The sequence below is a fragment of the Myotis davidii genome, unplaced genomic scaffold (assembly GCF_000327345.1).
Source record: "Myotis davidii unplaced genomic scaffold, ASM32734v1 scaffold370, whole genome shotgun sequence".
Taxonomy (NCBI): Eukaryota; Metazoa; Chordata; class Mammalia; order Chiroptera; family Vespertilionidae; genus Myotis; species Myotis davidii.
The window spans coordinates 15,729,161-15,745,131 of NW_006288615.1; the positions used below are offsets into that span (position 1 = coordinate 15,729,161).

At 40.8% G+C, this 15,971-nt stretch overlaps 1 protein-coding gene across 3 annotated transcripts in view; it reads left to right on the plus strand.

Moving 5' to 3' along the window:
* The first annotated feature begins 3,485 nt into the window (after window positions 1-3,485).
* The window catches only part of GPR155 (G protein-coupled receptor 155), a 43,415-nt gene continuing 30,929 nt past the window's right edge, over window positions 3,486-15,971 (plus strand). For 2 of the 3 annotated variants that reach the window (XM_006760600.2, XM_006760602.2), the window contains exons 1-3: window positions 3,486-3,718; window positions 6,514-6,593; window positions 8,649-9,145. In XM_006760600.2, the coding sequence (XP_006760663.1) occupies window positions 8,680-9,145 (466 nt within the window). In that variant the 5' untranslated portion in view covers window positions 3,486-3,718; window positions 6,514-6,593; window positions 8,649-8,679. Of the gene's footprint in view, window positions 3,719-5,558; window positions 5,582-6,513; window positions 6,594-8,648; window positions 9,146-15,971 lie in introns of all 3 variants that reach the window. The other variant, XM_006760601.2, reaches the window with a different exon arrangement.

A 15,971-nucleotide genomic window follows, 5' to 3' on the forward strand; every position in this document is an offset into this window, starting at 1 on the left:
TGCATGAACAAAAAAGAAGCAATTCTTACCATTTTCAACAGCATGGATGGAACTGCAGAGCATTATGCTAAGTGAAATAAGCCAATGAAAGAAAAATAACACATGATCTCACTCATTTATGGAATATAATGAACAACATAAACTGATAAACAAAAACAGATCCAGAGACAGAGAAGCATCGATCAGACCGTCAAACCTGAGAGGGAAGGTAGGGGAGAGTGGGGGTAAGGGGGAGAGGTCAACCAAAGGACTTGTATGCATGCATATAAGCCTACCAATGGACACAGACACCAGGCAAATGAGGGCATGAGTTGGGGTTGGGGGGGTAGGGGGAGCAATGGGGGGATAAGGACACATATGTAATACCTTAATCAATAAAGAAAAAAAAGCAAGGCCAAAAAGAAAAAAATTTTAAAAAATGGATTGGCTCACATGAATGAGAAGTCCACAGGCTGACTGGCTTCAGGTGCAGCATGATTCTACAACTCAATTTGTCATCAAGGATCCATATATTTACTTCTCTCCGCTATGCCTTCTTGGGTGTCTGCATCATTCTAAGACTGGGTCCTCTCATGGTCCAGCATCTTCCTCTTGTCTAACAGGAAAGAGAACCTCAGCATTCTCAGCAAAAGTCCTAAGAGTCATTGTATCAAACTGCCTTAGAGCCAATACCCACCCTGACTCAATCTTTGAGTCCAAAGGAATAGAATGTACTGGATGCCTAGGTTGTGTCACCTCTGAAGGCAGAGTGAAGTCAACTTCTCTGAAGCTTCATAGATTCCTAAAGAGAAATTGGTGCTATTGAGAAGGAGATGAGAGTTTAAAGAAACTAAATAATTTTAAAGAAACTTGAAATCATATTAGACCTATTCAATTTAAGTACATGTGCTGAAAAAGCAAGCCCTAGACATAGTCAAACAACACCTTTTAAATCACTCTAATCATTTGTACTACTTTATCTTCCACTTATATACTCATCTTTTATTAGACTTTATGAATAGCTTAGAGTTCCTAGTTTTTCCAAAAAGATTACCCTCAAATTTCAATAGTCAGTATTAAAAGACCCATATTTATGGATAAAAGTTAATTATATATTATTGATAAAAAACTAGAGGTCCGGTGCATGAAATTCATGCACGGTAGGGTCCTTAGGCCTGGTCTGCGATCAGGGCTGCTCTGGGCCTTCCAGCTGCCAATGGGGGCCTTCCTTTGTTCCACGTCTCCCCCTGGTGGTCAGCACATGTCATAGCAAGCGAACGATCTCCTGGTCAAACTCCCGTGAGGAAACTGGGGGAGAGCTCCAGGGTATGTCCAGCCTGTCTTGCTCAGTCCCAATCGCCCAGACCCCAGCAGCAAGCTAACCTACCATTCAGAGCGTCTGTCCCCTGGTGGTCAGTGCACATCATAGCGAGCATTGAACGGCCTTAGCATATCATTAGCATATTATGCTTTGATTGGTTGAATGGATGACCAGACGACCAGACACTTAGCGTATTAGGCATTTATTATATAGGATGTTGCTAAAAGTCATGCGTATAAAAATCATGCCTATTGTGTGATGTTATTTTTCTTAGTCTTATATTCATAGAAAAAATGGTATAGTAAAATGTTATCAATAGGTGTTAATTTTTACTTCATTCCTTTCAAATTTATGTGAATAGAGGATGGAGCAAAAACAGATTTACAGTTGTGAGTACATGAGTTTATTCTTATAATATTTTTTAATTGTTGTATTATTGTTCATATGAATAACTGTAAGCCTACTTTTGGCCCATCCTGTATTTTATAATTATTTATTACATTCATAATTATTTTTTAAAAATTAGATACTGAAACTGTGAATATGTTAAGTATTAGCCCCAGTTTAGTGACGTGGCCCAGCAAAAGTGACTTCATTTTTGGCCTGTGGTTTTTTTAACAATTGGAAACAAAGGTGAAGTGAGAACAGGAGCAGAATACGTAACTTTTCTATAGTTTCAGTTTCTGACCATTTTTTTCCTGCTTACTTTTCAGATCCTTTTATAACAGTTAGACAGACAAGAGCAGAGCAATGACGATGGACCAGATACAGAAGGTCACCAGTTTGAAAAGCCCTGGGTGACTCCCTAGGGTGACCTTTCCTCCCCTAGCATATACTGGTCATGCAGTTTGGACCCCCTGACCTTTCATCCCTAGAGATAACATCTAGGCTTCAGTTGTATTTCAGCTCCAGGCCAGAATAGCCACAGAACCAGACAAGCAATGCCATGGTTGACCTCAGGGCCAGCTGCATTGAATCATGACCCTCTGCCCTGGTGCCAGCCAATCTATCAATAGGAACCACAACCCTGAAAGGACAAACCTGGAAAACTGCTGAATATTCTACTGAAATCTACCCCTGGGACTTCCCCTAAAAACGTCACCCTTAAAACCCTTAGGATGGACCCAGGTGCTCTCCCTTCCGGGAGCACCCCATGCCTCTCCGGTTCCCCCAGGCACTTACCATTACCTTCCTCACTCCCAAGCTCCAAGGGCCCTTCCTCTGCCTCTATAACTTGTTTCCTAAACCCATTTCTTCGACAGATTACTTCTTCTGTCTCTGAGATTGTCCAAATAAATGTTCTCTTGTAGTGACGCTTGGGGAGATATTAAGTGGGATCAGGTTATAAACATTTTTAAGTTTGAAATAGTTTTCCTTCCAAAGGACTAAGTCAAATACAGGATTCCTTCTGGTTTCAAACGGAGTTCTAATCACCTAACACTATGGATAGGTTCTTGGAACTGCAAGGAAACAACATATAACAAATTAATATACACAAGATTTACATTCTTGGAATTTCATCAGCGTTATAACAAACCACGTGAAAGCAAAGGTGCTATTGGAGGATCTACCGTATTCGGGACCCCTTCATTCAAGAAGCTCTGGAAGTTTTCCACGAATACACAACCAGTTTCCTCTTGGGAGACCAAGGGGATATGCAGGTAGTTCCCCTCAAAATATAAACACAGCCAGGCAGGGACCGGGAGCTCATTCTAAATTAAGCACAGTGCTAAAGCTTCACAGACATTTAAATCTGAGTTAGCCAAGTCAAGGTCACGCTGCCTTGAGAAAGAGGAAGGCGGGATTCTGAACCAGGTCTGATTCTTATTTAAATCCTCCCGCTTAAACTCTGGGCCATAAACATGACTAGGTTAACAAAGAGAGGAATTGGCGGATGGCACGACGACGCTGGGGTTAGAGGGAAAGATTAAAGGTCTCTGAACTGAGTTTAGGAAAACACGACACGACGATTACCCACTGCGGCCGCCATCTTGCGGGAGCCGGGCGGCCGGAAGTCCCGCCTCCTGAGTCTAGTGATTGGGCCGCTCGCTGGGGGCGGGGCCTGGCACCCTGAGTCTCCTCATCGAGGAGGCGGGGGCGGAGCATGAGGGTGGGCCCGGAGGCTGGGAGGCTGGGAGGCTCGCGGCGAAGGGCGGGGCCTGTGAGAGGGGCGGGGCCGGGAAGGGGCGGGGCCAGGAGGCGAGGCGGGGCCGCAGGGCCGGCCCAGGAGGAGCTGACCCGGCCACCGCTTCTCTGTACCTCACTTTCGTGGAACGTGACTGAGCTCCTGCAGCCGGCAGCCCGCAGCTCTCTGCGAGGGGCGCTGTGCGCAGGAGATGACGGTGATCTCCTCCCTGCCTGGCCCCCGCGAGCACCGACTCCCTTCTCCTCGCGGCCCCGGGGCTGCAGACGTAGCAGGTGAGATGGGCCCCCGGTGTCCCCCGCCCCCTGGATCTGAGCAGGTGGGCAGCGCCCAGCCCTCGGCTCCCAGGCCCGAAGCCCACTGCCTGTGCCCGCCCGCCTCTGCCCCGCAGCGCCCGCCTTTAGGACGTGGGGGGCCACCGGGAAGGCTTACGTAGGGGCAGGGGCAGCTTGCTTGTCCCTTCTGGGAACAGGATTGCCATTCCCTAGTTCGAGGGGCACCTCGTTCCACCCTGTCATTCTCGGGTTCTTCCCTTTATCCCAAAGGGCGCCGTCGGTATCTGCCCTCCTGGGACCTTCTGCCCGTGCACTTGGAGAGTTGCCCCCAATTTCCTCCCCTACCCCCTTTCAGAGCATGTCAGTGACTCTGACGTGGTGACGCCCATGCCCAGGGGAGCCTGAAGGACCAGCTGGCCATCCCAGCCGCAGACCCCTCGCTGCCTGCCCACTTCTGCTGCTGCTGCCGGGCATTGGGTGGCAGCTGCTCTCGGCGGCCTGTGCGGTTAGCGGCTCTCCACACCCTTCCCTTGGAGGGCCAAAGTCTACAAGGAAGAGCCCTGCACAGGGCTCCCCACGCTGGGTCCTGGGCAAGGACATTTGGTTCCCCACAAGCAGCGGGCGTGGGTGGATGGTGTGTCTATTGCTGTTGGAGGGTGCTTGAATAGTACCACCCTCTTACGCTGTTCCCTGGGATCAAGGGGAAATGGACAGCCTGGGAGTTTAAAGCTTTCTCTTTGAATTTAATCCGGAAACCCTCTTCCCGATTTTTACTTCATAGCAATTATAATGTCAGTGGTTTTCTGGTGTTATCGAAACAAATACCAGTGGGCAGCAGCCTGAAGTGGTTTGTATATAGCATGTGTCCACCGCTGCCTCTTTTACTGACAGGTCAGTGTGTTTGTTACACAGTGAGCTTTGTTTTAATGAGATGAAAAAACTGGATGTAACTTTTTAAAGAAACTCCCATTACTGTGGTTCCTGTTTATTTTAAAAGAATGCTTTGGATAGCACATTTTCCTCCCCCAGGGGACGGGTGGGGGGAATTTAAATAAGATAAAAACTTTATAAGTCCTTTTTAATTATTTTGATTTCCCCTCAACTAGCAGGTATTCCCTTTATAATGTTGAGGAACATTAAAAGAAACCTCATGGAAAAGGGGAAAATTACTTTTCTGTTTTTCTCTTAATTTTCAACTAACTGAAAGTTAAACCTGGACGTTACTACAACTATTCGACCATCACCTTGAGAAAAATGAAGAGTTGTCCCTTCCCTGCTAACAACTATTTAAGATCAAACTAAATTAAATTGAACTCCTCTTAATTGTTTGGTATAAAATAAAAACAGATAAACTTATGACCCATCCTGTCCCTCTATTTTAGTTGAAGGATTTTTAATACCAAATATTGTTTGAAGAACTGACATAGGGCAATACAGTATATTTAATTTGTTATTCTTCTTATAATAATTAGGACTACGGTACAGCTCCTAATAGCAATTGCTACCATTTTAAAAAATGTATTGGCACTATTACAGACGTCCTCCATCCCCCTACCCCCTGACCCACCTTCACCCAGCCCCCCTGGCCTTCACCACACTGTTGTCTGTCTCCATGGCCTATGCATATGTGTTCTTTGGCTAATCTCCACCTTCTTTCATACAACCCCTCTCCCCCATTTCCTTTACCTCTAAACTCTGTCAGTCTGTTCCACGTATCCATGCCCCTGGTTCCATTTTGTTCGTTAGGTTATTTTGTTCATTAGATTCCACATATAAGTGAGATCATATGGTACTTATCTTTCTCTGTCTGGTTTATTTCACTGAACATAATAATCTCCAGGTCCATCCATGCTGTTGCAAAAGGTAAGAAAGAGTTCCTTCTTTTTTATAGCCACATAGTAATCCACTGTGTAAATGTACCACAGTATTTTTACCCACTTCTCTACTGATGGGCACTTGGACTGGTTTCAAATATTGGCTATTGTAAATAACACTGCTATGAACATAGGGGTGTGTATATTCTTTCTGATTGGTGTTTCAGGATTCTTAGGATATATTCCCAGGAGTGGGATCTCTGGGTCAAAGATACCATTTTTTGAAGACCTACTTTGTGATAAACTATAAGCTTAGTATAAAATCTCCAATCCTCACAATATCCTTCTAAGGAGATTTTTACTCTAATTTTATAGTTAAAGAAGCTAAGCTTCTGTCAGGCTAGGTAACGTGACCAAAAGTTTGATAAGAGATAAGGCCCAAAATTGGGTTCATGCCTTTTTGACTCTTCTCACTGAACAACTACTAGTTTAGTTAAAACTATTGGTTTAAGAACTATTGGAATGCATTGATAATGTGAGTGTGGTACAAATAAGGGGTAGTGAGCTGTATCAGTTATTAATACTCCAGACAAAGAAATACATATAGAGAACTTTGAAAAAAATAGCAGAAGCCCTCGCCAGCTTGGCTCAGTGGATAGAGCTTTGGCCTGTGGGCTGAAGTATCCCAGGTTCAATTCCGGTCAAGGGCACATGCCCTGGTTGTGGGCTCAATCCCCAGTAGGGGGCGTGCAGGAGGCAGCCAATCAATGATTCTCTCTCATCATTGATGTTTCTCTCTCTCTCTCTCTCTCTCTCTCTCTCTCTCTCTCTCTCTCTCTCTCCCTTTCCCTTCCTCTCTGAAATGAATAAAACTATATTTTAAAAAAATAACAGAAAACTGGGCTACTTTATCACCTTATTCTTTAGCACTGACTTTTAATGGCTCCAAATGTTTAACACCTTTGTTTAATTGTTTACCAGCTCCTACTTCAACTATGAGTACCTGTACCAACCAATAGCTTTCCCAGGATATAATTGGATGCTGACTTGCTAAACTTCAGGTATGTGAATATTGTAGGTTTTGTGTATAGTGACTACTCCTTTCTAATCCCAGTAGAAAAATACTTGTCCTGATCCAGATTAAATGTAAGGTTTTTTTTGTTTTTTGTGGGGTTTTTTAATATATTTTATTGATTTTTTTTTACAGAGAGAAAGGGAGAGAGATAGAGAGTTAGAAACATCGATGAGAGAGAAACATCGATCAGCTGCCTCCTGCACAGCCCCGACCGGGGATGTGCCCGTAACCCAGGTACATGCCCTTGACCGGGATCGAACCTGGGACCCTTCAGTCCGCAGGCCGACGCTCTATCCACTGAGCCAAACCGGTTTCGGCTAAATGTAAGTTTTTAAATGGTTCCGTTTATACCAGGGTAGCACAGAGAAAATTATCTCGTTCACACCCCTGAGTATCAGTTATTGCTGGTCTCTGGCCTGCCACCAGGGTCTTTTTAATGTGATGTAGATGTTTGAGAACTTAATCTGGGCATTGCACATTTCGGGAATGAGCTTTTCTACTTTCTACCTTATATAAGGTCACTTTAGATGATTAACCGGAATAATTACTTATAAATTGGCAGTTGCTGCCATGTTAACTTCAGGTTACTAATAAGAGCTGATTAGTTGCAATTGTCTAAACTTCATGCTCATGTGTCCCTGGCAGCAAGAGGGGAGTCTGATTATAATATTAGCATTCCTTGCTTGAGCATTTTTTTGAACATCTGTAGGACATTTTACAACACATTTGTGTTCTTTAACATTTAATGAACAGCTTTAAAACATTTTAGAACACATTGTGTGGTCTTGGGCCTGTTACTGTAGTGAAAAACTTAGAATACTTTATCATAAAAAAAAGAGATTTCTGTCTATGAACTAGATAGTTCCTAAAAGAGAACATTGATTCACTAAAAAATGAAGTAAATATACATATGGAGTCTCTTGTGTGCCATGCACTATTTTAGGTGGTAGGAACATAACAATAAGTAGAAACATGCACAGACTCTGTTTCTGTGGCACTTAAAGTCTACTAAAGGAGGTAGACATAAAACAAATAGCCACTCTAACGCATAGTATAATTATAAAATGAGAAAAGTGGCCAAACCTAAGGAACATGATTATATTTGAGAAAGAATTGTGGCCTGGCTGTAGGGTTAGAGAAACCTTACCTGATAGAAGCAACTCCTGGACTATGTGATTTAGAGGATGAGTAGGCGTTAGTATATAGGGAGTGGTGGGTGGGTAGAGAAGAGAACATTTCAAAGTTAACTGCATGTGCAAAGTCCATGTAGCACAAAGGGACTGGGACATTCAAGAATGCCAATGTGTGGCTGGTATAAAAGGAACTAAGAGTAGGTTGGTGGAATGCCATCATTTTTTGTTTCATTATCTCTCTTAATATGCTACCAAAATTATATTTAACACTTGTTAAGGGATTACTTTGTTCCAAATGTGATTGTAAGGACTTTACTTGAATCATCTCAAGGTCCTATTAGGTGGGTACTATTATACAGATGATGAAAGTGATACCTAAAATATGTTACTGGTTCAAAGTTGATAAGGGACACTGTACTATACCCTTCGTCCTATCCTATACTCAAGTATGGCCACAGGCAGGAAAGGCCCCTTCTGTCTAGTGTATCTCCTTGACGTAACCCTGAGAATTTCTGAAATTTCTGGAGAAGTTGAATGCAGGTGAATATTCAGCAGAGACTCTGTGAGCTCCATGCTCTTAATCAGTAGGTAAGCTCAAGGGTGGACCACTGGAAAGGACCCCGGGGCACCACTGCAGCTGTATTACTCAGGTCTGATATTGAATATAGGACAGCAACATGAATATTTTGCACTGACCACCTTTGAAAGTAAAGAGGTTACTGTTAGTGAGGAAACACTCCCCCCACCGCTGCCGCCCTCTTATTGCTTGCATTTTTCTCTGATGGTAGTTTAAGAAAAGTATGTGTTATTTATTTGGCCATTTAATAAGTCTAGGTTTGCCAATGTATCCTTTCAATTAGAATTCTTCCTACTGATTGTCACACTGAACCTTTCTTCCTTCTTTCCAGAGATCTGGTTGGAGTTGGAGGGTGAAAGAAAATGAGTTCTTTTTCTGATTTGCCTGCCAAGAACTTAACCATTGCAGTCAATATGACCACGACTTTGTCCTCAACAGTAATGCATGGATTTAATTCCACTAATGACTCATCTTCGATGTCAATAACAAGGCTTTTTCCAGCCTTACTAGAATGCTTTGGTATAGTCTTTTGTGGTTATATAGCAGGAAGGACCAATGTCATAACATCAACACAGGCCAAAGGACTGGGAAATTTTGTCTCCAGATTTGCACTTCCAGCTTTATTATTCAAAAACATGGTGGTACTTAATTTTTCCAATGTGGATTGGTCTTTCCTATATAGCATCTTAATTGCCAAAGCTTCTGTATTTTTCACTGTATGTGTATTAACCTTATTAGTTGCCAGTCCTAATAGTCGATTTAGCAAAGCTGGACTGTTCCCTATTTTTGCTACACAAAGTAATGACTTTGCACTGGGATACCCTATAGGTAAGTTATTTTATATTTTTCAAGTTTCTAAAAAATTCAAGTGTTTTAGAAGGTACCAGGATATAAGCATTTTAATTTATCTAAGCATTTGTTAGTGATACAGTACTCTTATATCTAAGAAATATTTTGTACTTTTTTCTTAGCTATATCTTAAATTAGGATGAGTTATATTTTTTCTTAACTTTAGAATTTGAGTTCTTGAAAGGTCTACCTAAAACAAATGGTCAAATCCAAATAAACTTTGTGAATTTTCTTTCTAATAGTATTCTTTTTCTTCTCAATAATCATATATGAAAGAAGTATAATTTCCAGAAGAGATCAGATTCTGATTTAAATTATGTAAAAGAGATAGGTATATGTCTGTATAAAAAGTCATTACTAAATGTTAGCAGTGGAATTTTATGAGTGACTTTTTTCATTCCTTATTTTTCTTACCATCTAGAATATATATTACTAGAGGCCTGGTGCACGAAATTCGTGCACGGGTAGGGTCCCTAAGCCTGGTCGGCAATCAGGGCTGATCTGGAGGGCCGCCACTGACACCCACCTTGGTTGGTGGCCTGGCGCTGCCCACTCACCAGCTCCACGCCCCCGCCATCAGTCGGGGCCTGTGGGCTGGGGGCAGCTCCTATATTGAGTGTCTACCCCTTGGTGGTCAGTGTGAGTCATAGCGACTGGTCATTCTGCCATTTGGTCAATTTGCATATTAGGGTTTTATTATAAAGGATTTTACATTAAAGCTCATTTTTTAGTTGTTTTTCAAAATGTCAATGTACAGTGGGGCCTTGACTTACGAGTTTAATTCATTCCGTGACGGAGCTTGTAACTCAAATTACTCGTATGTCAAATGACTGTGATGTTCACTGCGCCAACTAGCGGTGGGATATCTGAAGCTGGCTCATAACCCAAATTTTAACTCACAACTCAACTCAAAGCAAAAAATCGGCCGAGAGATGGCTCGTATCTCAAAAAACTTGTTAGTTGGGACACTCGTAAGTCAAGGCCCCACTGTACTTTAGTTAAAGTTAATTTTTTGTTTAAGAACAAAAGCAGTGAGGGCTTTTTCACCTTTCCAACTTTTCCTTCTTCATCATTCCAACGCTTTAAGCAATCTAATTTTATGTTTCTTTGTGTGTATGTTTTCCTAATGGAACATACCAGTTTGGGATATTGAGATATCTTGAAACATCATTTTTTTCCAGAACACTCTGCCACTAAGAAAATGAACATTTTGCCCTAGCTGTTTTGGCTCAGTGGATAGAGTGTCAGCCTATGGACTGAAGGGTCCCAGGTTCGATTCCGGTCAAGGGCACATGCTCGGGTTGTGGGCTCGATCCCCAGTAGAGGGCATGCAGGAGGCAGCCAATCAATGATTCTCTCATCATTGGTGTTTCTATCTCTCTCTCCCTTCCCCTTCCTCTCTGAAATCAATAAAAATATATTTAAAATAAAGTGTAAAACTGCCATTTAAAAAAAAAAAAGAAAATGTACATTTAGTAACTACTTGCTTATATTTTTATTTTTAAATTAAAGTTTATGTTGTGCTTTGATCATGTATTATAAAGTGAGGACCTGAATATTACAGATCTAGTCATTCATTCATTTGTTCATTGATAGGGACCTGTTATGTACCAGTGACTCTGCTAGCTGCTGGAATACACCTGTGAACAACATTCTTGTACATTTTAGTGGAAAAATTAAATTAAAATTAAAATAATGACAAGGGCCATAAAAATAAGTAAAATAGTATTATAGAGGGATAGGAATGAGAAGGTGCTACTTGAGGTTGAGGATCAGTAAAGGCCTCTCTGATGATGTAGCTTCTGAACAGAGACTATAAAAAACTTAACAAAATGGACAATTGAAATCTACCATTAACTTTCAGATTTCTTATCGTGTGGTTTTAACCCGCCCCCACCCCTCAGATTATCTCATTACTGGCACCAAGAGGATTTTGGTGGACTCTACTTTTCATCTTTCTCCTCCTTTGACCCTCCTCCATCTCTTTTACTAGAAACAGAGGTATACCTTAAAATTAAATAACCATGAGTAAAGCAGCAGGTTTATGAGAGAGAAAAAAACTAGGCTCTTATATAACTGAGCTGTAAATAGTCAGAAACTAGATAGGTGTTCCTTTAAGGTTATTGAAATTTAAAATTAAGAATGAACCAAGCATTAAAATAAAGACTTTGGAAATAAAAGCAAGAAGTTAATGTGTTTATCTATCTCTTCAGAGTTGCATTAATAATGTAAATTTGTCAAGGTATTTATGGTATAAGGGCCTGGGCAGTGGCTCAGTACAATAGTGTTAAATATTTAATAAATGTTGCAGTATCTTAATTTAGACACAAACTGTAAGTATATAGTTTCATGTTCTTGTAGATTAGTGAGCCCATAACTAAATAGAACTAACATTTGTAACTCTATAGTTGACAGAGTTCTTTCTTATTTACTTACCTCATTTGAGGTGGGGCAGATATCATTATCCTCATTTTTAAGTAAGGAGACAGGCTTACAGAGATTTATTTGCCTTGTCCCAGGTCAGATAGCTTACAGGTGCCTGAGACCCACACCTAGGTCTTTGGTTCTAAACCCTGGACATTCTCTATGCCACACAGTTGTATAACATGCCCATTTAACCTTCAGAAGACTCAACTAGCCCTTGTAATACTTTACTTTCACAGGGAATCAACATTTTATTATCTTTGCATTAATCTAAAAATATTTCACAAAATGAATAGTAGTGGAAAAGACCTATTAAATTAAGTCTGTTTCTTTTCATATCGAGGCAGACTCTCCAACTGAAAACTGTAGTCAACCATATTCATCACTACTTTTCCTATGTCCCACATTAAATCAGTGAATCTGGTAATAATCATGTTCCCAGCAGCGTGAGAACTCAATTTCCCCAATGATTATGGTTATAGATTTTGAGTTGTAGTACTTGTGTGTTTTTTCAGCATTTTAAATCACAAATAGCATAAGAGCTTCTGTAATATTAGATGGTAAACAATACCTTTACCAGAATCCAAGAGTATAGTCAGGAGTGCTTTTTCATATATCTGCAGATTGGAAGGTGTGGTACAGAACTGCAGGCTGTGTGTCTGCTCCAGTGAGGTGATTTACTGTTGCTGTCCATGCCCATCTGCCTTCTGGCCTGGTTCATTGTGAACAGAAAAGATTGTGTCTCTAGAGCAGTGGTTCTCAACCTTCAGGCCCTTTAAATACAGTTCCTCGTGTTGTGACCCAACCATAAAATTATTTTCGTTGCTACTTCATAATTGTAATGTTGCTACTGTTATGAATCGTCATGTAAATATCTGATATGCAGGATGGTCTCAGGTAACCCCTGTCAAAGTGTCGTTCGACCGCCCAAGGGGTCGCGACCCACAGGTTGAGAACTGCTGCTCTAGAGAGAAGACCTTTTCAGTTTATGTGGCCTCTCCCAGGAATTTCCACTCTCTTGTTCACAGATAAACATCACAGCTTATAAGACATACCCTTTTTAAGACTGCATTTGTTTCATAACATCAATCCAGTTTACAGGTGACTCGGGAGAAGGCAGATAATGAATAAAAGTAAAGGACAGTCATTTTTTCCTTTTTCTCTATACTATGACAGTTATAACGGTCTATGAAACTAAATCAAAAATGAATTATCTATATTCAGGGACAGAAAACTACACACTGAAGCTGTCCGTTTCTTAAGAACAATTCCTTTTCTTTTTTTTCCAACTGATTTTAGAGAGAGGAAGGGAGAGAAACATCAGTGTAAGCGACAAACATGGATCAGCCTCCTACACATGAACCCACAATCTGGGTTGCCCTGACCGGGAATTGGACCCACCACCTTTTGGTGTACGGGACAATGCTCCAACCAATCAAGCCAGACTGGCCAGGGCTTAAAAACAATTCTTCTCAAAGGTACTTAAAGAAATATGAGTGTGCCCTGCCTGGCTTGGCTCAGTGGATACAGCGTCAGCCTGCGGACTGAAGGGTCCCGGGTTCGATTCCAGCCAAGGGCACATACCTGGGTTGCAGGCTCAATCCCCAGTAGGGGGTGTGCAGGAGGCAGCCGATCAATGATTCTCTCATCATTAATGTTTCTATCTCTCTCTCCTCCCTTCCTCTCTGAAATCAATAAAGAAATATATATTTTAAAAATGTGAAAACTCCATTTAAAAAAAAAAGAAATGTGAGTGTGAGAGGAAACCAAGGTGAAATGTTGATTGCAGCACATCAGAATGGTTTCTTGCCTTGGTCATTAAAAGATACTAATAGGGCATAGTTAAATCCTGTAATTTATTCCTTTAACAATGCTGATAGATAAGTATCCTGGCTAATCATAATTATGCTCTAGTGTTTGAGCTGTAAACAAAAAGAAAATGAAGCGTTTAACTATATGCCATTAAACAATAGAATGATCTTATCTGGGTCTTTGTGGTATTTGCTAGGGCTTGAAGATCTGCCAGAATTAAAATAGGAGCCACAGTGGGTGGTTAAATTTATCTCTTAGTTCTTCAAAGCTATGTAATAATTCCTCATAATGGGTTTCTCCTCACCCCCAAGAGCCTTATTTCTAATTAATAATTAGAGCTTAATAGTTGATATAATGATTATAAATCTAATTTGTTAGTAAGGGTCGCTGCTTTCATATATTTTTTTTTCAGATTTGAAAAATCATCTTCAGGTTGGTAGCAAAAGAATTGCACTAATTTATAAAGACATAATGTTAAGTAATTATGCAAATGAATGGCAGAAGTGGACTGAAATTTCCCATGTTTAACCATAATCTTTTAGTAATTTAGCAAGTATTTATTTATTCCCGAATTTTTCCTGTCCCGCTAGACCAGTGATGGTGAACCTTTTGAGCCTGGCGTGTCAGCATTTGGAAAAACCCTAACTTATCTCTGGTGCCGTGTCACATATAGAAATTTTTTGATATTTGCAACCATAGTAAAAGAAAGACTTATATTTTTGATATTTATTTTATATATTTAAATGCCATTTAACTAAGAAAAATCAACCAAAAAAATGAGTTCACGTGTCACCTCTGACGTGTGTGTCATAGGTTCGCCATCACTGCGCTAGACTATACTTTTGCCTTCAAATACCTGTCCAACTAACTGGAAATACCCCAATAATAACCTGTTTTATAAATATTCAGAATATGAAAAGGGAAGAAAATTTGGATATAAAAAGAAAACGGGTTAATGAACAACAATTAGATATAAATTATTGTGTGTTAAAAAGGTACATCCCTACTCTGAAACCTTTGACATCCATTGATGTGTTAATTCCACTCAGCAGCTATTTTCAGGTTTTCTCAGTACTGTGCTGGGACCTGGGGGCTATAGGAACATAGAATGAGTTGAGGTGGCACTAATATGACACAGTTACCAGAGTCACCCAGAAAAGAGGATATCCATGAGACAGATTGCAGACTTGGTGGAAGAAGCAGCACCTGAGACAGGCCTGACACAGTAGACAAGAGTTAGATGAAAAACAAGAGATTTCAAGACGTTGGGGGATGACGGTCAGCATGTAGGACTAGTCATAAACCTGGCATTTGTCTGGTGTAACTATGATATTAAACTGGCTGATGGAGGCTTTGCACTAAGGAATAGCTAAGCATTCCCAGGGAGATGAGCTGATAAATAAGGGGCCAGTTGAGGAGACTGGACTGTGAATGTCAAAAGAAAGGTTTTATAGCTATTCTTCTGGGCAGTGAGAGTTGTGGGAAAATCTTATTTTTTGAAAGTCAAGATTTAGATCAGTGGTTCTCAACCTCCTGGCCCTTTAAACACAGTTCCTCATGTTGTGACCCAACCATAAAATTATTTTCGTTGCTACTTCGTAACTGTAATGTTGCTACTGTTATGAATCGTCATGTAAATATCTGATACGCAGGATGGTCTTAGGCGACCCCTGTGAAAGGGTCATTTGACCGCCAAAGGGGTCTTGACCCACAGGTTGAGAACCGCTGATTTAGATGATATTGTCAGCAGTGAATAAAATGGATGAAGGGGTGGCCAAGAAAAATCAAAAGGATATTGGTTGGAAACACATTAAGTAACCCAGTTTTGAAATTTTTGACCAATGGTATCAAAATCTGAAAAAGAAGAAAGTACTTGGTGATTGGCTAGCCATAAATAATAGACGGTTGCTCAAATTTGTATTGCTCTTTAAGACAATTTAAAGTCTATTATATGTTGGTGATTAAATGCTAGTGTGCCAGGAAAGTAAATTCTGGAAAAAGGCATTAACTTAAGGGACTTTGTGAGCTGTAAGTTGTCAAAGTTTATGTATTTTATCTTGGCCATTTGGGAAAATTCTTGTGTTCAGATTGAAAACACAAGGCTTTTCCAAAATATATTTTCCATTTTTAAAATTGAGTGGTGGTCAGGTATGGACGCCTTTCTCTTAGAATATCTTCAGTCTGCAGGCCGACGCTCTATCCACTGAGCCAAACCAGTTAGGGCTTTCTCTTAGAATATCTAATTAGAAAAAGTTAGCCCTAACCGGTTTGGCTCAGTGGATAGAGCGTCGGCCTGCGGACTGAACCGGTCAAGGGCATGTACCTTGGTTGCGGGCACATCCCCAGTAGTTGTGCAGGAGGCAGCTGATCGTTGTTTCTCTCTCATCGATGTTTATAACTCTCTATCCCTCTCCCTTCCTCTCTGTAAAAAAATCAATCAAATATATTTTTTAAAAAAAGAAAAAGTTAGCTACCTATAAATAGTTATTAAAAGTGCTGCTTTTTTTTCTAATCCTCACCTGAGGATGGTTTTTTAAAAGTTGATTTTAGAGGGAGGGGAGGGGAGGAT